Below are 24,423 nucleotides of genomic sequence, written 5' to 3' on the forward strand. Positions count from 1 at the left end.
CGTCGTGGTTGAATATACCGCGACTATAGCCATAAGTGTGACGTAATAAGTCATGCTTATAGTAAGTCATGCTTATAGTAAGTCAGTCTTAGGCCCGAGGTGGATAGTGTCGGTAAGTATAAGCTCGGGGTTGTTAGGCATACTAAGCAACCCAATCTTAGTATAGTTAGTTCTACCCAAGCGTTATAACTTGGGCAGAACACTCGACGGGTTGGCTAAGAAGTAAGTATTGTACTTTACCGTGAGGGAATACCTCGCGGCGAAGCTCAGCTGATTGGAGGGGGTACCGGGTACACATAGTGAATTGTGTTCGAGCGGATTTAGACTAAGGGACGAGGTAAGTGCCAGCTCGTAACCGAATAAGTCGCGACACACAAGGTAGGGTAACGGATAGTTACCTTAACCTACAAATAGGTCGGTAGGGTCACGGTTAACATTAGTTACCGCGAAAATTCGATAGTAAAGGCCATATGGCTAAAGTCCAAATTCAATTCGATATCTCGAGGTGGGCGATGATGAGTCCATTGTAGGTGTACTTGGTTGCCGCGGACTGAGCTTTAACCTCGAGATATATTGGGAAATCGAGATTTAGGCTAATTTTAGACCCTGGATAGTTAGACACCTACACCCTGAACTATCTGTGAAAGTTGTAGAAATTAAAATTTATCGTTAAGGGTAAAAATCCCTCACATTAGATATATTGTTAAATGTTTAACAAAACAAGCACGGAGGTGGCTAGACACTAAATCGGGAATATAAGGGACCCGTGACAGCTCTCGCCAGCCCTGGGGTCGTTAGATAACGCAACAGAGGTAATGTGATACATGATGCAGACATAATTTTTATTTGTTGTATGTTACTTAACTTTTATTAATATAATAATGTTGTATTTTTACAACATTTTGTTTTTTTTTTGTGACGAGACTGATAGCATCAATTGTTGAATGGTCAATAAATTCTTGATATGACCATTGAGTATTATGACTATGATAATACACAATATGGTGGAAGGAAAATACAAAATTTTACCATGTTAGAAAACTGTTCTAATGGTAATGGTATGGCAACACTGATTGTCAACTATTAATCGGCTCGGTTCACCAACTGTCAAATTCGTTGTTCAGTTGTTCTGTTCTGTCAACTGGAACGAGAGGAACACGGAACGACGAACGATAGAAATAGAACAGTAGGTCCATTAACTCAACTCCAACTGTTGAATGTTGTTGAATCCGAATTTCCTTCCTTCGTACTAAACCTTTATCAGCTTATATTACGTCTTAATTCACCAAAACAAACCACTTCGGTATTTGTTGTGTAATATTTATCTAAGAGATTTGTGTTGCTGGTGTTAAGCGATAGTTTTTCGTTGGAAACCTACTGTAATAAGTGATTCTGCCTTTTGTGGCCTTGATTTCGTCCTGCAAGTTCCATACCACGCCCTAAAATAGGCCTATCAGATACTGCTGTTATGGATATGATGATCTCCAACTTGCAACAACAGAGGCAAGTAACAGAACAGCTTAGAAGAGAAGCTGCAATTAAGCGCATTAGCGTATCTCAAGCAGTCCAAGACATCATAAAATACATCTCAGAACATGAGCAAGAAGATTGCCTTCTGGTAGGCTTTAGCTCTCAAAAAGCTAACCCCTTTAGGGAGAAAAGTAGTTGTAATTTACTCTAGAAGTGGTTGTCATCCTTTATTTTTCATCTTTATTAGTTATCATTACTCTTATTTGGGACCAATACACTAAATTACTGGAGGATATGGGTAACATTATGGATTTTGATTCACAAGGCCTGATTTTTAAAATTTCAAAGAACTTTATTGAGATTTTCCGACATTAAGTTATAAGCCTAGTGTTATTTCATATTTGTTGTCTACAGGAAATGATAGGCTATGCATGATTTGAAACCTTGGAGTAAACTAAACTTTTAAACCTGACAAAACCATGCTAAATTTATCATAGTTTAAGTTTAGTAAAGGAAAATTATCCCTAAGATATCTTGTATTATTATGATTGCTAAAGAAACACTTGGTAAGCTATGAAAAGCTAACATGTTAACTTACATAACTTAATTAGGCTATTTTGTTTCACTGACACGCCAATTTTGAAATTTAAGAATGTCAATAACTTAGCCTATTCCATTTAAGGCTGCAATTTAGTAAGATTTCTATGCTGGGTACAGCTCGTTACATGTAAGCTGGCACCTGAACAATAGGCCTACTAGGCTTCTAAAACATTATGTGCCGTCATTTGGGTTGTGTCAACATTCCTCCCAACTCAGGTGAATCTGGTATTTTCCTTAAACCTCCACCCCCCTTCCACCAACACTGCCTGCGCTAGGCCCAATTGCCAGCTTAGGGCCTACGTGTAACAAGCTGTACTTAGCTTGATCTGGATATTATCAAATGTGTTGTCTCTTGGATGTTTTGATAGAAACTTAGGAGGTGCATCCATCTGTCCAGTCATAAATCCAATTGAACTTTTAAGACCAATTTAAAGTCATATACATTTTAAAAGGTTGAAATTTCTGGTAATGGCTTACTGTTGTATTTTTTACCTTACCAAATTTAATAGTTGAATGACGTGGATTGATTGTGATACAACTTCATATTCACTCACACCTAGCTATCTTGTTATTTTTTGATCTAACTCCTTTCTTGCAGTAGACCTAGTTCATGTATTTAACACAGAACCAACTAAGCTATGTTGCCCTAAGTTAACACCAAACCACAATTAATATTGCCGATTTTATTTTACAAAATTTTAACCGTGAATCTTTACTGTTCAAAAGTAATCCATTCAACGCAATTACAAATCACAAATGTACGGTAGGATAGAAAATGAAATGTGTTTGTATATAAGGTGTAGGGTAGTAAATGTATCCCATTACAATGCCAGTAGGCTAACCACAGATACCAGATTTTACATTTTACTCCTACTGTATTTTAATGTGAAAACTTTGTAGCCTACTAACTAACAATTAAGTATTTTTGAAGAATTTTTTTAAGCTTAAGAGGTTTATATGCTTACCGGTACCTATATTTATTTTTATTAAACTGTTTAAATGACAAAAAACCTGTTATAAGGCCTACTATTTTTTCAAAGTACATTAGCGCACTAATTTGTAACTTGTTGAATTGTAAATTAACTGTTCCATTGTTAAAAAAATAATAATGATCTGTGTACCTAAAAATGTGTTCTGTACCATAAATGTATCGATGTAAGTTAAATAAAGATATTTCTACAACTCTTAAAGATTTTTATTAGACCTCACTTGAAATATTTTTTTCTGTCTTAATAGACTATGTGGTTTGGTTTCAACTTGTTCAGTTGCTGCACGGGTGAATATTTACTAAGACAAACCCGTTTGGTAAGATTTTTCTAATTTCTTGGTTGAAATTTATACAAGCTAAGCTTGATTGATGATTGTAAGAGGGTGGACTCATGGTCCAAGCACGTCAACCAAAGCTTATTGTGCATCGGCTAAGCTAAGTTAAGCTTAGTCAAATTAAAATTGACACCATATCAAGTTGGGAACTTTTAAGAATTTGTGGCCAATTAACTAAGAAAATTATACAGTCTGTGTGAAAAACTACAATTAGGATTCATTTGAATCTAACTTTATCAGTATTAATTTAATGTTAAGGCTTTTTCACACCGACATACTGGACGTCACGGGCGTCCAGTACTTGGTCCTTTCAAACCGCACAGAAACTTCCAAAGCGTCCACATGTTCATTTGCAGTCAGACAAGTAATGCCACTCATTTGTAGTGTTATTGTTAAGTGCATTTGTTACCTGTGCATATACAGTATGTCTCATCCGCAAGTTCCTTGGTGTGAGCCTGGGATTTCCGTGCCATCGATTAATGAACAGAGTGATAGCAATAGTGATGATGATCTAGTTTTGTTATACTGGGTTACGAAAAGGAGCAATTGGGTTCATCCTACAACAAAAAACGAAAGAGTTTTGGAGTGTAAGACCACGCGGCAGCTGAGCACGTGGTTTTGAAGTGTACTGCGCATGCGCTAGCCCATGGACGCCGTGAACGTTTCAGAAAAATCGCTCTCCGAGCAATTCACCCAAGACCAGTCGCGGACGTTCAGGACGTCCTGAACACGCGGTGTGAAAGAGCTCATTTGATAACATGGGCAGTGATTTCTTGAAACAAATCGTACCGGACATACATAACGTCCAGTACGCCGGTGTAAGAAGGCCTTTAAAACCCCACTTATTCATTAAATTTCCAGACAACACTGGCGAGAATAGTGGTAAGTTCATTTTATAAGCAGAAGAGGGAGAGTATATTTCTTGTCATGGAGCAAGCCTATGCTATTTTTATTTATTGATGCAACTGACTGTTACAAAGCAGCTCAGGTGCAAGAAAGAACTACTTAACTGCTACCAACTATCTATGCTTAATATAACTAAACGAAAACAGCTGAAAAGTTAAATACAATCAAATATCCGAACTCCAACTTTCCAAATCGCTTACAGAGAGAATTCATAAAACTTAAAACCATAATTAGCGAGAATGGTTACTAAAGATGATAGCAGCTGTGATCGCGGCAAAATCCAAAACCGGTCCTGCGGTCTTCTTGGCTTATCATATCTTCTCTTGAGGTTAATAAAATATCATCATTTTCAAAACTGCGGAAAAATCTTGCACAGCTTCCGTGGCCTTGTAGATATTATCATCCGTCTCCTACGGTCAAGGAAAATCAAAATCGCCTCTCCGTGAGCGTGAATTTTTCGATCGATCTTGGCTGACGCATTCTGTGATCACTATAGTAAAAGCTCTGCTCAACTCGCCCTATTTTCTGTAAAATACCCCAAATTTCAGTCAAAATCCAATTATCCAAATTGTTTACAGTCCGAATGTGGTACTGTCCTAAATCCCAATTGATTCGCATAGTTGCAGTTCTACACTGAGCTTGATGTGTCTTAGGAGTCAAGTTTTAGCACTACTGCCTATGCTTTTGGTTGATCCTTCATGGTCAGGTCTAATGTGCTTTGAGAAGTTCACCCACCGTTCTGAGGCAGTTTGTAACTGTATTAGGTTGAATTTGAACAGTTTTAAATAGAGCACAACGCAAATAAATACATGTAATGTCAGAACCTGGCTGCCTCCCATCATCATCAGTTTGTCTGCAAACGGTTCTGAAAAGTTCTTGGATAAAATTATTCCAACTAATAATGTGTATCAAGCAGTGAACATATATCACAGGATATCATCTGATCTAAACGTAACAATATCGAGGGGTGAAATAACAAACTAAATAGTCAAAATCGTTATAATTCAATCAATAAGATTATTACCATAGATAAACAAGCATTTTTATTTTACTGTCTGGGGACATCAAGTTGTGTAAATGCAACAACTTAGCATAACTGTAAGTCTTTTAAAGATAAAAATAATACAATTTTATATAAAAATTTAGAATATTATAAAAACATACAAACTAATATTGACATTTTTAAGGCGATGTCCTAATTTAAGATTGTTTTGACGATCTTATTAGTTTAAAAACATTGTAAATTTTTAAGGCACATTTCTAATATCTATTAAATGAATATATTCTTTAGTTCTGCCGATATGAGTGCAGAATGAAGTGAGACAAGTACTAAAAGCATGATTTGTAAAAAAGTACTAACGGTATCTCCTTTGATTCGAATCACAGAGTAAAAGCATTTCCTCGCAAGTTTAAAAGTATGACTGACTGTAGGGATTTGAACCAGGAGATCAGTTTATAGCTCGGTGATCCCAAAACAGGACCGACTTAATTGAAATAACAAGTTAGGTGCTAAAATGTGGAAGAAAATTTGTAAAGAAATTAATTGTTTATGTCCTTCAAAAATAGTTTTGTTCATACTCAATCCCTAATAAAATACAATGTCATTCTATAAGAACTATAAATTAAAATTAATTGATAAACAATATAAGTCTTAAACTATAGATATTAAGACCAGAGTAAAGATAGGATAATACTTTAATAATCAATACTGAATGAATGATACGTTGTAATAATAGTCAAAGATGATACTTAAATATAAAATTGTTAATAAGGCAGTGTAAAGAATGCTAATAAAGATAATGTCCTTAAAATTTAAATAAGTACATTATTCAATGCTATATCACATATTGTTCTGTAATTGGTTAGTCTTATAGTTGTCTAATTATTATTTAAACCTAAATAATACTACATAGAACATTTCAAAACCAAATTGTAATACTCTTAGGTTACTAAATGCTAAATGGATGTGGAATACTAAGAAGAGGCAGATAACATATTGAATAAATTTAACTAGTTATCTTTCATTTCTGCTGTGGTAGCCTAATTAATTGTCAAATTTGTTCTTCAAAAGCTAAGAGGTATTTTTAAGTTAATTTAAGGCACAGCTGCAAAATCTTCACGAAAAATAAATTATGCCAAAATTTCCATTACCGTACTAAATATTTTGGTGCATACTATGAATGTGCCACAAACTATTATACTCTGATAAAACAAAGGACATCTACGTACAACTTTTTTTAACATCCAATCACATTAAAACTATAAATCCACCTCTACTAGTATCCGTTAGGTATTTACAGACTAGGTACTTCGACACTGGTTAGGAGTTGTAGGAATCTAACCTAACCGTTGTACAGGACGGCTACAGTTAACCTACGGTAAAATCCTCTTCACACGTTCATCTCCTGCTCCTCATGTCGGCCGATGTTGGTATAATGAACTTTGTGAGAGAGGGCGTCCACCAAAGGCCGCATCTGTTTCTCAATAGGATGCCAGTTAGTGTAGGCCAGCAGCCCGAGGGTTGCGCACAGGGCGACCAGTAGAAATAGCTCCGTTCCTGTGTGAGAGGATGGCGCGGCCTGAACCTGAGACGTCAATAATGTTGGACAGCCATCAGACGGGTGGAGCTCATGACAGTGGAGAATGTTTTTGTTGCGGACGACAACCTGGTGAAATAGAAGACGTGAGGGAGATATTAGCTGGTTTTAATCTAAGAGTAAAACCTCTGATTTGAAGGTGGACATTTCTGTAACTGACTAAACTTCCATACTATCTGATCTGTACTGCAATATAAAATATAAAGTCAGTTTGAATAGCTGAGAGATGTGAGTGGCAATAGTGTTTACATAATGGGTTAATGGCTACCGTAGTTGTCGAAAAATATTCTGAGCCCGCAGTGTCTGGCTTGTCACCAGAAGATGAGATTATTGACATAACTTGAAAGATTTTCTAATTGTTTAACACGTTTGCTACCGAGTGTGCATATATGCGTCATTGCCCCCGACCGAGGTATACAATTTAATCTTGCACATAGACCGGCTGTCACTTGGTGAAACACCTGTGAAACAGCAATCGTTTGCATTGCTATAGGCTGCAATTGTGTTTGTAAATAATATATTTTTGCTTTTTTATATTTTTGATAACCTTTTGTAATGTCGCATATTTTCGACAACCGGTCAAAGACAATACCAGGTTAAAAATTATTATATTTTTCTTGAAATAGCGTAAACGCCGCAGTTCATTTTTGTTTATGTTTTAGGTATAAGTTAGTAAAAAAACAGATTTTTCAAGAACAGTTTATACAGTAATTGAACAAATATAAAAGCTACATACGATAATGCAGCATACATTCAAAACAAAAACGTTTTCTAAGTTTTGAGATTCATTATTGACAAATCACTATTGTATACCAAATAATTTGTCAATTCCTCATATCTGCATACCTCTCCAGTGGCGTGCCCAGGATTTTGCTGGGATTAATTTAGTCTTTAATTTGTATTGTTTATAATGAAAATGTTTTTAGAGTAGGCCTACAGGTAGTAAGGCATTTAAAACAAACTTTCTTTTTTAGAGACAATAAACAAATATGTTTTGTTTTTTCAACTTAGAATAAACAATTTTATCTGCTCTTACGATAAGTTATATAAATTAATATACTGTATACCATATATAAATTGTAACTGTTTACATAATATTTCCGTTTACAGTAGTTTAGTTATGCTAAAAATGGGAAGTGGACTAAGTTTAATAAAACTTTTATGTTTGTGTCATTGAATTTTTTTTAATATCATACTAAATATTTTTTAAATATATTTTTGTAATTTAATATTAAAATATTTTTAACGTAGTCACACCCCTGTACATTTCTGATACAGTAGAATCTCGATAGTTCGACACTTTGTGGACTTAAGGGATGTCGAAATGTCGAACTATCTGAAGTAAATGGAGTTTAATATACAGGAAAGTAAAAACACAAGTCTTATATATAAATCACCAAAATTTTTTAAATACTAAAAAGCCTAAAAATGTCACTGTTCATTAGTTAAATTTCAAGTCAACAATACATGACAATTTAATGTTCAAGTCAGCTTACATCACAATAGTAACCATTAAATATCACTTGACAAAATAGCTCGGCCAGTGTTGAACTGCAAGGAGTGTCGAACTATCGAAGGTTTACTGTATCCAACATCTCAGTCAAGTTGAAAACAGTGTGTAAATTAATTTTCGATGAACAACACAAAATTTAACTCAAATAGCGTTGACAACAGATACTTAACTGATTTTTAAATTAATTTTTTGTACGTTTCTTTGTTATTTTCTTCATGTTTATCTGCCTTTGGAGTTTTTTTTTTCTTTCAGAGAACAATCCAAACAGACAGCATTATTGATAACCCAATTACAAATGGCATCTAGGACTGAAAACGATCTAGCTTGGGATCGAACCAGCGACCTTCAGATTTGAAAGCGAGCACTATAACCACTCGGCTACCCAGACTAAGCTGCGGCCAGTTTAGGACAGATAATCAAGACTACTGTATTACTGTACCTTGGTTGCCTGCATCCATGCATAGAGGCTGCTACAGCCCCCAGTGAGGGAGTTGTCCGAGAGGTCGATGGTTAGGCCATGGTCCGTGTGAGTCTTGGTGTAGCTGTCTAGAGCCGAGCGATCGTCCGGAGCCAGCTGTCGGATGTTGTTGTACTCCAGGTCCAGGAACCTCAGGTGGGGGAGACAGTCAATGTCAAAGTGTAAACCTGTCAAGTGGTTTTGACCTGGAAAAACAATCATCTCCATCAAACAGAGAAAAAATAGTGTTAAGCCCCACAAATCTGAAACAATTTTGCAAAATTAATTTGTGTACTTTAAAACACTATAGGCCTAGAGGATGAGCCTTGTCCCTACAGCCCTATATAAATACCAATTCAATTCAATTAAATATTTCTTTATTCATTGAAGCACAAAGTACATGAATAGTGTCATTCTCTTAAATGTTTTTATATTACAATGTTATATTCTATGGATACAAAGTTCTTAAAATCTAACATAAGTTTATACAAATTACAAATTAACGCTCCTTCTAAAAATTTTAAAGTTCATCAAGGGAATACAATACCTTGTTGATGAGAAATGTTTTAAGACCCCTCTTAAATCCGTCCGACCATGCTTTTTGCCGATTTAATTTCATTTGGAATTTTGTTGTAAAATTTGGAGCCGGTATAACTTGGTTTTTTACTGTAAAGTTCTAATCTGTGGCGGTTTAGAGCAATGTTGGTTTTGTTTCTGGTATTGTAGTGGTGGTGTTCACCAGTTAACGCCAATTGAGAAAATCTGTTTTTAACATATAGAACTGTTTCATAGATGTACAATCCATATACTGTCATTATTTTTAATGATCTAAAATGCTCTTTTGAAGTTCTCGAGTCAAGGTCCAAAATAATTCTTATAGCTCGTTTTTGTAATTTTAGGATTGTTTCTAAGTTATTGATAGATGTAGCGCCATACAGAGATATTCCAAAAGAAATAACAGAATGTATGTACGAAAAGTATATTGATTTTAATGTTGATCAAGAAGATTTTTTAATCTAGTTAATGCAAATAGACCAGATACAGTTTTTTTTATTACTTTGTTTGCGTGAGAATTCCAAGTTAAATTTTTGTCAATTTCAAATCCTATGAATCTAATATTTTCTAATTCTTCAATAGGTTTCTGATTAATTTCTAGTGAAGGATTAATTGAAAGTCTTGTCTGACGGGTCTCAAAATTTATGAACTTTGTTTTATCTGGATTCAAAAGTAACTGATTGTTTTGGAAAAAATTTGAAAGTATATCTAGATTAGCATTAGCTGTCTTTTCAATTTCCTCTTCAGAATTAGAGGTAACTGTAAGATTTACATCGTCTCCATAAAGGTAAAGTTTGCTAGATTTAGTCAGCCCTGGTAGGTTTGTAACATAGCAAATGAATAGAAGGGGACCCAAGATGGATCCCTGTGGTACACCATGTTTAATAGTTCTAATTTTTGACTTGTGAGTAATTTTCATTTGATTATTGAATTGGATAGTTTCTACAAATTGTTTTCTATTACAAATGTATGATTCTAGCCATTGAAGAGATTTATTTTTTACTCCGATGCTAGACAATTTATTTAAAAGTAGATTGTGGTTTATAGGGTCAAATGCCTTGGTGAAATCCATGAAAATGCCAAGAGCTTTTTGTTTTGCATCTAAACAATCAATAACTGACTCTAAAAACTCTGTAGCAGCTGTCACAACTGATCTACCACTTCGAAATCCATGTTGACAGGACTTCCTCAAAAAGGTTATTACTTTCCAGGAAGCTATATAAACGGTTGTACATGGCTTTCTCAAATATTTTGGACATGGCCAGAAGCAGAGCAATTGGACGGTAGTTTGATAATTCATATCTATCTCCTTTTTTGAATAATGGAATTACGAGTGTTTTGAGTGCTTAGCATATGCAGTACAGTAGAACCCCTGTTAACCGAATTTGGGTTAACCGAAATGGTTCTATAAAATAATATAGGAATATAGGGCTGTAAAATGCTTTAATAACAGTTGTCTGGTTTAAAGTATTTTCTATCGCATTGGAACATTTTTGTAGCTGAAATAAAACACTGAATTATATAGACATTCTCTTAAATTCATTTTTCCTACATACTGTGGTGATGCATTGGCTATTTTAGCATATGATGGGTTAACCCAAAAATTCGTTATCCGAAACGGCTCCCTCCCCTTTATTTCGGTTAACCGGGGTTCTACTGTATCTATTACTTTTTAATACCATACAGTCAGTATAATATTCCTAATAGTTTGTTTGAGGCAGAATGACTATAAAATAGTGGATGCTCCAGGGGTAAGAGCTTCTGAGATGAGAAAAAGGATTCTGAGGAGAAAACTTACAAAAATACACTTAAGAAACAGTTTGAAACAAAAAGGTAGGCCTGCTGATGCTGCATTTGTTGTCCTGCCTTTTGTTTTGCATTGTTTGCCTCGTTTGTCCATGTGGCAAGGGAAATAGGGAGATGGTCAATGAAGCTTTAAAATCCTATATCAGTAACTGAGTATGAAACATATTTTCAACCGACAACCAATTAAATACTAGTTTTATAACCAAGACGATTAGCCAAATAAATATTTTTACTTAAAACGTTAATTATATTGGTTATAACCTACTAAGACAAAATAAAAATATACAAACATAGGCTAGTAGCCTAACTTACCCAGATGAAGGTCTTGTAAGTTCGGTAGATCGCAGAAGACTTTTGGGTCTTTGAACTGAGATATCTCGTTCTGCTCCAAATGCAGTTTGCGCAAAGAAGTGAGCTCACTGTTGATGAAAATGTCGTGCAGATCGGAGGCGAGATCTTCCGGATTGTTGTCCGCAAATGCATCCGTCAAGTGGAGTTCAACCAAGTTCTCAAAATTGGAAAAAATGCTGAAAGTTGTTTAACAGATTAGAAAGTAACGCAACCTACTAATTTTGGACTTGTTGTTTACTGTTCTGTTTTGTGTCATTAGTGTTCCATATTTTATTTATTGGTAGCAACCGTCTTTACACACAAGTTGCATAATTTCTAAAATGTAGGTTACAAATATCAATGTGAATAATGATTCAACAGTTTACAGTGATTTTCAATAAATAATAGATAAGAAAGATAAGAGAAAGATTACAAGAAATCAGGAAGGTGGTGTGTCATAAAAACAACAATGCCATACTAACAATAGCCATGGGGTTTACATTCAAATAATTGAAACAAATTTATTAGGCTTAATATATTAGACCAGTATTGCCATCCATAGAGAATGTTGTACATACATATAATGTTTTACATATTTATAGAAGTGTTTCAACTATGACGCTACTGATTTCAACGCAGTATCAAGCGGAGGAGAAGGTAGGTTCCGTAGTAAGGTGGGAATCTTGAGAATTTTTAAGCGTAATAATAATGGATGCCAATAATCATTAAATTTGTGACATTAAATAAAATACTGGTGAAACAAGCACCCATAAATCCATTGGCATAACAATGCAAACCGTAATCAAGCAAGGTAGGCCTAAATCAGCGAGCTGTACTTAGCAACACATAAAATACATATAATGACATTTACATTATTTTAGCATTCTCACTAATTAAGCTTCTTTAATACCCTTTTGTAGCTTGCAATGTTATTTTCAATATGAATTTAACATTCAATTTTTTGTTAATAATGAATTTATAGATTATAGCTATATATTATTTAATTAGAAGAAAATATAACTTACCACCACCAAAAGTAGATTTAGGCCTAGGTTTGAGTTAGTAAACGAGGAAATGTTAGTGATTTCCCGAATCTTGGGAGACTTCCTGATTTAGGATATAATTTCATTGTTTACCGTGGATGGTGATGGCTCGGTTCCTTTGAAGAGATTGATATTTGATTGTGGTTCAGGATCAGTCTCTCGACATTCGACACTCTGTGGTATGTTTTACCGCGGATGTCTTGAATGTTGTTGTTTGACATGTCCACTACTTTCAAATCCAAGAAACTGTTCATAGAACCAAACACATTCATTGGAAGCTCGTTGATGTTGTTGCCAGTGAAAATCAGAACCTGCAAACAAGATTACTGGATAATTGATATCTTGAATAAACAGCCAGTCTGAAATAGTTTATATCTTTTAGTCGAGTGTGTCTTAAGCACTTATTGTGTTTTCACACAATAGTAAATTCTATTAAATAGAATAAATTAGACGTTTCCTACGCTAGTTTGTCTAGCATATCAAATTTCATCATTTAGGGTAGTTTTACAAATTAGCTCTATGAATCGCATTAACACCGCAGCGAGGCACCTTTCCGCTAGCATCATTTTTGTGAACAGAATGGCACCATTTACAGCTCCCTAGCCAGGGCCGGACTTCCCTATGGGCGGAGGGGGCGAGGGGCCCCCTTGCACAGTAGTTTTTATTAATAACTTCAAAAATTAATCAGACACTTACTGAATGGCCTTCTTTTGTAACAGCTTTGTTTTTATTTTCGTATTTTGTTTACATGTTTTGGCTTGTATCGGCCATTGTCAAAACATCACAGTTGGATTGTGAAATCCTTGTCATTGTTTCCTACTAAAAGTAGGTAGCCTACATACACAATCACACACACACGGACGGAACGAAAACGAATAATACTTATTAATAGGCCTATTATATAAAATATACGGGCAGGACGCACGCACACCGTTGTGTCAAGGTCAGGATGCAGACTGAACTAGTTGTGCATTGTCGGTCTTGTCTTATCAGCTGATGTGGACTGCTGACCAATGGGCGTCGAGCTCTGCCTTTGTTTTAAGATGTTATTGAAAATTTGGTGGGATTTGAATTTAAGTTTTTCATTCAGAATTACACTCCAAACCCCCCGGAGGACCCCCCCCAAACTGAAATCCTAGAGCCCCATTGGAAAATTTGCCTGGGGCCCCTGAAGTCCTAAGTCCGGCCCCTGTCCCTAGCTGATATGCAGCCTACACTTGGCTGTGCCTTTAAAATAATAAATCTCTCACGGTGTGTGAGCTTAGGTCAGTGATACATTTTTGACGATAAGAAACTCATATCTGATGCTGACATTCATTGCCAGATGACTGAAGTTTATGGCCATAATGCTTAGTCAGAAAGTAGGCCTAACAAAGCTACACAGATCATCTCACGTCACTCTACACTCACGCTTCACTTATACTTTATACTTGGGAAAATATACGCACCTAGGTGGAGTCCACATCTGAATGAATTATTTTATAGTTGATAAAATGATAGTGTATCAAATTATGCAATTATTGTTGTTGCAAATGTGGAATGGGCTGGGGAGTTAATTGGCCGTGAAAATATTTATTTCAGAATGAATTTTGTTTTTGGTGGGTTTTCAGACTACTCAAAGTAGCCCATAAGAGAAAAAGGTTTTTCACAGCCATTTTTACACTCCTAACCCATTTTCACACTTTACTCTCATTCATTGCATTAGGGCCATAAATTTTTGTCATCTGGCGATGAATGTCGGCATAGAATATGTTTCTTGTAATCAAAAAAGTATCACTGACCTTACGTCTCACCCAGCAGGAGATTTAATGGTTTTAAAAACACACAGCAAACTGTACACATCAGCTACTGTAGAGCTGCTAATAGCGTCACGGTTCACAGATTATGCAAGCAAGCAGGGATGAGCCTCGTTTTGGCGTACACACATACTGCAGAGATATAGGCAATAACAACCCTTACTACCCTAGTACTAATCTAAACTTTTGTCTGGATTTTACAGAAAATAGCGTGTTAAAGGCTTGGATCACAATCCAACCAATGATTTGGTGCAAAGCTACTGTAAATTTTCATTCAGTCTACTATACAATCACCAGTGTACCTGTTAGCAGATCAGATAAAATTTAAACATAAATGGACAAGAATCACTCAGCCTAATATTACCCATGCTAAAAATATAATATCGCTATTGATTTCTTGGTTGAAGAAAAACGTTCCTGGTAACAAATGAAAAAGGGAAATCCATAATAATTACAAACTGTCTTTTAATACTCACTTGTGTTTTTGAAGGTAGATTCTGTAATACTGATGCATTTTGAAAATTTGTGTTGGTACAATTCACTACAAACTGTCTTTTCCCCATGTAGTCAATATCACCACATAAACATTTTGATGTAAAAGAATCATTACATGGGACAACCAAAGATTTAACTGGCAGGATGACGGAGGCATAGAGGAAAATACTGAAAGATAGCCAGTCCATCATCTGTAAAATATTATAAATACAGTACCGTACTTTATCAATTGTAATTAAAACAATATTATTTAACTTATTACATATTGGTTTATTAAGTTAGTTATTAGGCTAATTAACTTGACATCAGCTTTGGATAAAAATACTTAGAAATTCATTAGGCTATTAGGTACGGTACCATTAAGTTATTCTTAAACCTAGTTTTCCTAGGTTTGTATTTAAATTTAAGTATAAATGACTAGTAAAGTATAAATAGAGTAAGTAGGTTATTTTCCCTAGGTTTGGGTTTCAATTTAAGTTTAGGCCTATTATAGGCCTAAATGACTAATAAAATATAAATGGTTTAGAAGGACCAGAAACGTGCTAATGTATTGTAGTCTAGCCTATATTATAGTCAATAGAGTATATAAATTAGTCTTCGGGTACACTTCCATATCTGTTGTAAAAAAACGGAATAAAAAATTATTCGATATATCGATTAGGTAGGCCTACTTTATTCGATATCGATTGAGATTTTCATTCAGTTGTTTTTGACAACAGATACGGAAGTTTACTTGAGTCTCCGTTCAACGTGATGGATACATTCTGCGTGATCGCCTTGCTGAATGAATCCAAGTAGGCCTAACTTAAGTTATAGCAGAGAATATGATCAAGTGACAGGGGTAAGGAGATGGGCAACTCTTCTCAGCATGTAACTGATCAAAAGGTTAAGTTTAGGGCTAGGCCTATGCGGAACCATATCAGGATCTCCTAAAATAGGGACTACCTGTATAAATCTAGGATTAGACTCAGGGGAAAAATCAAGTTGGCCTAAGTGAGGCTACTTACAAGCACGTCTATAGTTTTGAATTTAAATGGGTGAGCAAAATCTCATTTTCACAAGAAATTAGATATTTAACTATGAAAATCAAACAATAAATCTAAGTAAAGTAAGCTTGTTATTAACTCAGTTGAACTAATCATTAATGGGAGTTATTAGTTGAACTAAAAAGTTCTCACTTCTCAAGTTATCTTCGATCACTACACCAGTAAATATTGATTAGTAGGCCTAGTAATAAATAGGTCAAACCTAATAAAACCAACAATTAATTATTCCCTAGGCTCTAATAGAACCAACAATCTTAAACTAAACATTCTCTGACTAATGATTTTTTAAGTAGGTCAGTAGTTAGTTCTATGTAGCTTAAACATTGTCATTAAACTCTTTTCTGAATCGTTTGTAGTCCTTTGTCATGAGATATTGTAGCTGACTTAAAACTCCATCTCAAAGACAAGATATAAAATCTAAAACTTTTTTTATCAGGCCGAACCCCTAAGGCCTATGTTTAAGTTATTCATTGCTTTGTCTAATTGTAACTTTTATAACTTCTAACCTCAAAAAATGAAATAGGCCTAATAATAACTTTTTAATTTAAAAAATCTGCAGTGACCAGGAATGGGATATTATATCTTAAGGTTTTAATCTATTAATACTAACCAAATAAATATTATACTCTAATAATTACTGGCTGATGACTAACAGACTAACCCCCACCCAAATAAAAATAAACAATTACACCAACGACACCAACACCTACTTGTGACAATAGAAACAAAACATTTACAAGACAACCAACAGGTGTGCGCGTGCGGTGATGTGCCCTGAAGAATGCAGGAGTAAAAGCAGACAACAAAATAAAACTTCAAGTAAAGACCGAAAGCAATGATCATGAAATGAAGATTTCGTGGCTTTTTCGTAGTTTGGCCCTTTGATTAAATTTCACATGTGTACCAATTTTTACCAAAATAAAAACTATAATAAAAGCTTATCATAGATCATAAATTTTACATTTAAACTGAAATAGTATGTATGCAAAGTTTGCATACATATTTCAGTTTGAATGTAAACTGCAAAGAGACATTATAATAATGGAGATCTATTTTAAATAATGTATACACAAAATGTTTGTAGCCATTTTTAATTTACTCAACTTTTTATTTAATAAACTATATATTTCTATTTCCTAGGTGAAGTGCATAATTTAAGAACCAAAAGGGATACATGGTGCCATGGACTAACACCTAAGGGAGTATGGTTTATCTTAGAGTAATGTTTTATCTATGCTAACACGCACTAAAACTTCTTAGAGCCACAACAGAGAACCAAGCCATTAATTACTGAACCATATGTCTTGCATCCTAACGGATCACGGAACTACCGTAATACCATGTCTTCGTTTTAGCGAATTTCTCATATAGGGAATAAGCTATTGGTTATTTGGATTTGAAACGTTTTAGGGCACTATTTTGTTATTAGTGGTCCGATTTTGGGTTTCTTTATGTCAATTGTTATGTTTCGTCAAGACCTGTAAAATCATATCAAACTCGACTATACTTGCCATTTGATAATTTTGAGCTACCCCCTACACACGTTACCCCTAAGGGCACAATTTTTAAAGCCTCGGGACCATAGTTTTGGGACCTTAATGGCATCGACAGTAACCTGGTCTTACATTGTTCAAGTTTTGTTGTATCCCGATTACATCTTTAGACATATATAATAAGGATCACGAACTTCACAGAAAACTGTAATTCGTACCCACACATAATGAACTGCATACCTGAATGAAAGGTCTCGATAAGAAACTTCCCCTAGATATCAGGGCTTCGATAAACCCTTTCATAAAGACACGGACGTCAATCAAAGGGTTTTGTATATATATTTTTTCAGAAAACAAAGTATTATTTTTAAAATGCCACAAAATAAAAAAAATATGTTGGTGAGACCCAAAATTCAAAATTCCCGGCCTTCAAACAATATTCTAAACTCGGCTGTGAACCATGTCACAAGCCCTGATGTGGTACAGTATTTGTAAAATTATGAGTAGTACAACTGAATTTGATAGCAAGGTTACAAACAAGGTCCATCCAGTTGGTAGATAAACACTTGTGAAACTCACAATGTCCAAAAGAATACATTGGCCAGACTCAGACTTCAAACTCTTTAAGAGGTCGAATACAGGACAGGCCATCGTTTTGATGTGGACATGAAGACAAAAGAAGCCAATCTTTAATCATGCCGCTCACCACAACCAACATTTTGAAGGCTGCTATGCCCTTAAAAGCTCTTCACAAAGTAAAACCACATCAAAACCCTAAATGCAACCAACTGGTATTAAGAAATTCTAAATTGGCTCACCAGTTGGTTCTGAAAACAAAGTTCCCCTCTGGTTTAAATTTAAGTTAGTAAAAAAGTAATTCAACTCAGCTGAATTTTAATTTTCTTTTCCTTAGGCTGATTTGATTTTTCTTTGATCTGTACTCAAATATTTCCAATTTAATGCATAATGAGGTGGGCGAGTTTATTTTTTCCAATATTGTTCAGGTGAAGGCCATGTCTGGTAAAATGCTGTCTTCTACATCCGTCAAGATTTATGAGGTGTAAATTCTGGGGTTTTGCTACCAATGACCTAATGTGGTTATTCACTGCTGCAAACCTTTGAGCATCATCTTGCGTAATTGGTACATCAAAATGTTTGAGAACAGAATTGTGATGAAAGTAGGTCTTGTTTTAATAACGTGAGATAACTTGTAATCTCTCCAAGCTTTCATGAATAGAATTTAATTTGTTCTCCAAATACCCATTTGTTCCTCCCATAATAACAAGTGGATTCTGTGTTTCAATGACTGAGGATTTAATTATTGGAAGTGTAGTCTCGCATTAGGTCTGACATATCCAAAGGCCTTTATCCTGTTGTTGCTTAAAACTTTCAATTTTTGCTTGCACATTTCTTCTTTGGTTGTCCGAGCCAAAAGTTATACTGAGTGTATTATTTTGACCATCGAGAGAGTTATTTATTTTTCTTAGTACGTGATTTTCTTTTACAGCATTACTTTTTGTGGATTGGTTAATTGGAGATTCTTTTACATCTTCTACAACATGACGCAAATGTTCATACTTATTTGACAGGGCTAGGATGTCATTTGTTGACTGTTGTTGTTTAAAAGCAGCTAAACCACTTCTCCTAGTAACAGAAAGCCATCCACATTGGTTAATATTATTTTCATTCGCATTTTTGTTGCTCTGGTAGGTCGAGTTTACATTAGTGCAACTGACTGATGACGAACGTTTGTTGACATCAATGACTTTATGTGTTGTGCTATGACTTATTATTGGCTTAAACATCATTGAAGCGATTGTCAGTCTCCATTGATCATGAGACACATTCTGTACGATTGGTTGAATGATAAGTTCTGTGAATATCTGCATGTAAATACCACAGTCGTGGGTATTTAATTGTACTGGTATTATCACATTACATATTTCTATTTCTTCTGTGTATGTATATAATTGTATGATCCTACTGAGTCCAGGTACAAAACCTTTTTTTTTTCTCCTGTGATGTACATCAATAAGCAATAAGCTCCAATGGGAGCCACAACCGCCTGGTTTATCTACAGCTGGAGAGTCATTCACTGCGGTATAAAAATGTGTGTGCTTGTTTCCATACTTAAGTTTTCCAGGGTAAAATCAAAATTTTGCAGGCATTTGATTGCTTGAGCAATCACTGGATTCATAAGCGCGATGTTTGTTTGATTAGTTACGTTACTCAATAACAAATCAAATTTTTTTTTCACTAAACTATTATGTTTTTAGCTGTTTTACATACGTTAACTGGTGGCTGAAAGCTACGTTTTGCTGCCCATGCCAGCTGTCATCGTTATTTTGTGACCGAGCAGGTTTTTACATCCCTAGGGCCGCAAAATCAGCTGCCCGCTTAAGACAAGTATCAAGTATCTAGTAAGTAATGCCATGCACGTAGGCCTACGTTGTAGCAGGTTTGAATAGGTAATACCATAGACAAAAGAAATACCATAATAATGGTCTATTGTCTGTGGTAATACTGTGCATCTCATACACAGGTGAATACAAAGTCAAGACATCTCATGCAGCCTTGGCAGGAATTTCCATTATATAATTTTGAAAATGTTGAGTGTCCTCCAAAAATGGTTTTGTAAACACCTCAAAATGAGTTGTCACTTGAAGGGGGTTTGAGCTGCCCCCAAAATTCCCCATTTTTGGGGGACACAAAAAATTTTTAACATCATAAAATGAAATTTCTTGCTAAGTGTGCACGACCACCAAAAGGATATCTCCGTATACTTGCATTCCCTTCCCTTTTCATCACACTGTAGAGTATTAATAAATGGGAACATCTCCATAAAATTACAAACATAGCCTAATAACCTAGCCAGCCCCAACAAACCGTGGCCTAGAGCCAGTATGTGCGTCGCGGCGGTTCGGCGGTTTTGGCGGGCCTACGTGAGCCGCCTCACACAGTACAGTATTGATGAATGGGAGGCGCAGGAGTGTGCGCGGCGGTGCGGCGCCGGCGTCAAGACGTCACCGTGTACTCAGTGTTGGCCGGGACATGGTCGCCGCGATACATACACACGAGACATGCATCGCAATGGACGCCACCATGCCCATGGTAAGTGACAATCAGCTGATCACATTGTCAGAAACAGATGACATCACCTGTCAATCACAGCTGGCGGCATTGTTGGTTGACCACGTGTGTGGTTTTATAATCGACGTGGAGTAAACATACGATTGTTGAAGTAAGGGGTTGTTAGGGTGTTGATGGTATTTAAATTTTCTGACATGTTTTTAATATATAAAAAAAAAACAGCGACTTGAAGGCTTGTAAATGATAAAGTATAACAACTAGTGTCATCAATATTGAAGGAGTAAAGGATGCATTTAAGGACACTTTGTTTAAAAGCTTCATATTCATTATTAATAATTTTTATACAGTGGATATGTTTTTAATTTTTTTTTACTGTAAAATGTTACCAGATTATAAATTTATCAATTTGAGATCGTGCATAAACATGACTTCGCCAAATCTTAGAGGAAAGAAAGGTGTAATTAATTGTAATCACTAATATTTTATGGAATTTAAACATTAAAATGTGATTTATATAAGTTAAGTGGAAGATTATTGAGTCGAAGCGTATCAAGAATATTATAAAAACATTGTATTCTAACGTGTATAGAAACGACGAGTTTACTCAGACTTACACTTCATTGTAGTCGTATTTTTATTTGAGTTGGTGGGAAACATTGAAGAATGCAAGTGGGTATATTAATGCATTGAAAATTACCAAGCGTAGTAGGATGATTTATAGATTTGAAAAGCAATAAACGTAATTTTAAAAACATAAACGATTGTACAGTAATAATTATTTGATACGTAAATAGAGGCTTCTGTAAATACAAATCCCTCTACAATAACCTTCTAAATTATCGTGATGTTAAATTAAATAGAATTGGGCGTTTGGCCTCATTAAAAAGGCTTTTGTCAGTTTTATTTGTGATTTTAATTTTTTTTACCAGTTAGACTGGTGAATAGGATGATATAACCGTGCGTTAAAATATTTTCCCCCATACGTTTAGTTGAGCTAGTTAGAAGTGGATTATTTTGTTAATACATCAGTTACACACCTGGTAAGTCACTTAAGTTTGCAAACTATTTCCTTCCACACATCTCTACATCATGTGATATTTTGAACTCCTGTCTGTACTAAAAAGAACTATTCAAAAGAAAGATTACAAAGCATATCTAATGACAATTTTTGAATGGTGGTCCTATTGACGACATGCGATATAGCATAAGGGTGTGTTGAACAAAAAAATCATTAGGTTTGGTTTGGAAAAATCTTCCAATTAGAACGGACTAGACTACATTGTATAGAGGCATTGCTTGTTTTACGTTTTTAAATATTTTTTACTTTTTACCTCTATAAAAATAGTAAATCATTAAAACGAAATTCTCAAAATAAAACTGATAAAGTTTTTTAAAAGAGGGATAATATCAAATAAGTTTTTGCTTATTTGACTTTTGAAAATGTTTTGTTTATAATTCGCTGGCTTTTATTGAGTAATTAAACATTTGAGTACTGTCCACGTTTTTAAGGAATCATGGTTTGTTAGTAATTTGTATGTCATACATTTATAGACTCTTGTAATATTATGGCCATATAAATTAGAAGTTGTTACCAGCGTATCTATAAAAAGCTGAGGAAAGAAAACTGGATCATTCCACCACTTCAAAACACCTTAGTTTGGATTGGAAAATTTTAAAAATATGAATTTCCGTTTCGTAGATAAATATGAAATTTCCTGTCGAACAGATTCTAACGACTTTGCAACTTATTAACCGGCTTGGTAGCTGAGTGATAATAGTGCTCGCCTAACAATAAATACACCTGCCGCAGCAAACCTGCAGACTAAGCGAATTTCCATTTGCCCGATTGGATTTAAACTAAAATATCTCCTTAAAAATATCACATTTATTCCCTATTAAAAAATAATAAGTTTGACGAGTACTTAGGTTTGCTGCAACAGGGAAGGTAAAAAAGTGTTTTTTGTAAAATTTTAATAATTTGGTAAGATATTAACGCATTTTTCAAATTTGATCCAAATATATTCATAAACAAGCAAACTACAACAGTTTACTTATCCTCCATAAGAATAACATGGAGTTCGAGCTACAAATTCCACCCGGTCACGTTACCTGTCTTGTGTCCCCGAGTACTCGGTATTTTTAATGTTAAATGTTCGTCTATCAATGTGCGTATTCGTGTGTGTTCGTGTTCTATGTACTTATTTATTAAATGACGACCTTCATATACGGTGATGAATAACGACGCCTTGTACGGCCTGAAGATGATTCCCTGTGAATCGAAACTATAGTTGCCACAAGCAACATTTTGGATTACTGAATGCAGGTATTTAAACCATCATAAATAACACGAAAATTTTAAATTTAATTTTTTTTTATTTTCTCCGTTACCACTAGGCGCATAACAGCGCTTCAATATACAGGGTGCGGCAAAAAAGCGTCAGTTCGTCTGAGGGTGGGGGAAATAGGCTCGTTTGAAAGCATATACAATGCCATTTTTTGTGGTCATAGAGCAGTGGTCGTATGACCTACGTGCGGTTGTTATCGAGCCGTTTAAAAAAAGTAATTATTTAGTCATTGCAACTCAGCGGCAGTTCCGTGTTTTTATTCAATTATGTCGACATAGAAAGGTTCCGTCGTGATTATCTGTATGGATGATTACCTAATTATACAGATTATTTTTCTAATCCATAGGGATGAAAATTAACCTCAAAATTCGTAAAACTGAACGGTCAGACATGTCCAAGGCAGCCGCTTGTTTTCGGGTGGGCCAAAGATTACTGTTTTCCACAGCAGCACGAACTCTATCGAATGTTAGTTGTCTGGCGTCCGATCTGACTTTGGAAGGCCTGTCAGCTTCCTTTTCAACGCAGAAGCCGTTGTCCTGAATGTAAGTAACCCACCGCATTATTGTGCTACGCGTCGGAACTTCTCCATATCGCCTAATTGAAAGAATGCATGAAATTGGCGCTGAGTAGCAATGAATGAATTCACTATTATTTAAAAACGACTCCCTAACAACCACACTAGCTCAGGTGACCACTGCTCTATGACAAAAAAATGGCATTGTGTAGGACTTCCAACGAGCCTACTCCCACCACTCTCGGACGACCCGTCGCTGAACAGTGCCCTGCAGAAAATAGATCGGTTTTTTGCCGCACCCTGTATAATACTAAAATAATTGTTTTTTAAGCTCTACAAAATGGTTTGGAAAAAATTTCTAAATTTTATGTTTTTTGGGTCAAAAATGGGAAAAACCAATTTATCCCATAAACCCCTGTTCCCATAGTTGGATCATGCTGGTTCGCGAACTCGTTCGAATAAATGTAGGTTTACACGTTTGTACCAAATTTAATTAAAATCGGATCATTTTTGCTCGAGTTATCGTGCTAACGGACACATATAAATAAATAAATTTGAACGGATGGTGTTTTTGGTCTCTATGGACCTTAAAACGAAAAAGTAAATCGGTCCCGGGTCCAGGTCTTACCATGCGTTCTACGGTAATAGCTTATTCCCCATATGGGACATTCGCTAAAAGGTCGCTGGTTCGAAAGTGGACCCAGCTGTTCTTGATTATTGGCCTTTAAATAAATGATCCTGGATAATGAAACAGCTGATCTTAGTCAGTTTCAAAGCTACACAGATCGTCACACTTCATTTTACACTCATTCTTCACTATTTGGGTTAAAATACGCACCTAGTTGGCGTCCCAATCTCAATTAATTGATAATTGATAATTGAAGTGATTAAAACAAGTCTGTAATTTTTGTTAATAAATTATCACCACAAATAACATACTTGTATGGTATATAAGACATTTAGTCAACCCTGTTGAAAAACAGTAAAATTATGACAGATTTGAGCAATAAGTAAGTACTGAGACGTGTATTCAACGAATTTAAA

The 24,423-nt window shown here is 35.2% G+C and overlaps 2 protein-coding genes across 2 annotated transcripts; one reads left to right on the forward strand and one right to left on the reverse strand.

Moving 5' to 3' along the window:
* The first annotated feature begins 1,150 nt into the window (after positions 1-1,150).
* LOC128993447 (guanine nucleotide-binding protein subunit gamma-1-like) lies at positions 1,151-3,253 on the forward strand. The gene has a single exon (XM_054417349.1). The coding sequence runs from the start codon at positions 1,469-1,471 to the stop codon at positions 1,679-1,681; it is 213 nt and encodes a 70-aa protein (XP_054273324.1). The 5' UTR covers positions 1,151-1,468; the 3' UTR covers positions 1,682-3,253.
* A 2,039-nt stretch (positions 3,254-5,292) lies between these two features.
* On the reverse strand, positions 5,293-16,655 carry LOC128993464 (toll-like receptor 3). Its single transcript, XM_054417375.1, has 6 exons — positions 16,548-16,655; positions 14,873-15,082; positions 12,694-12,911; positions 11,540-11,754; positions 8,849-9,072; positions 5,293-6,965 (listed from the first exon to the last, which is right to left on the reverse strand). Exons 2-6 carry the CDS (start codon positions 15,080-15,082, stop codon positions 6,690-6,692), a joined length of 1,143 nt encoding a protein of 380 aa, XP_054273350.1. The 5' UTR covers positions 16,548-16,655; the 3' UTR covers positions 5,293-6,689.
* Positions 16,656-24,423: the final 7,768 nt, after the last annotated feature.

This window comes from Macrosteles quadrilineatus, unplaced genomic scaffold (genome assembly GCF_028750875.1).
Source record: "Macrosteles quadrilineatus isolate MER2022 unplaced genomic scaffold, UCM_ALF_1.0 Scaffold_4__1_contigs__length_99947679, whole genome shotgun sequence".
Taxonomy (NCBI): domain Eukaryota; kingdom Metazoa; phylum Arthropoda; class Insecta; order Hemiptera; family Cicadellidae; genus Macrosteles; species Macrosteles quadrilineatus.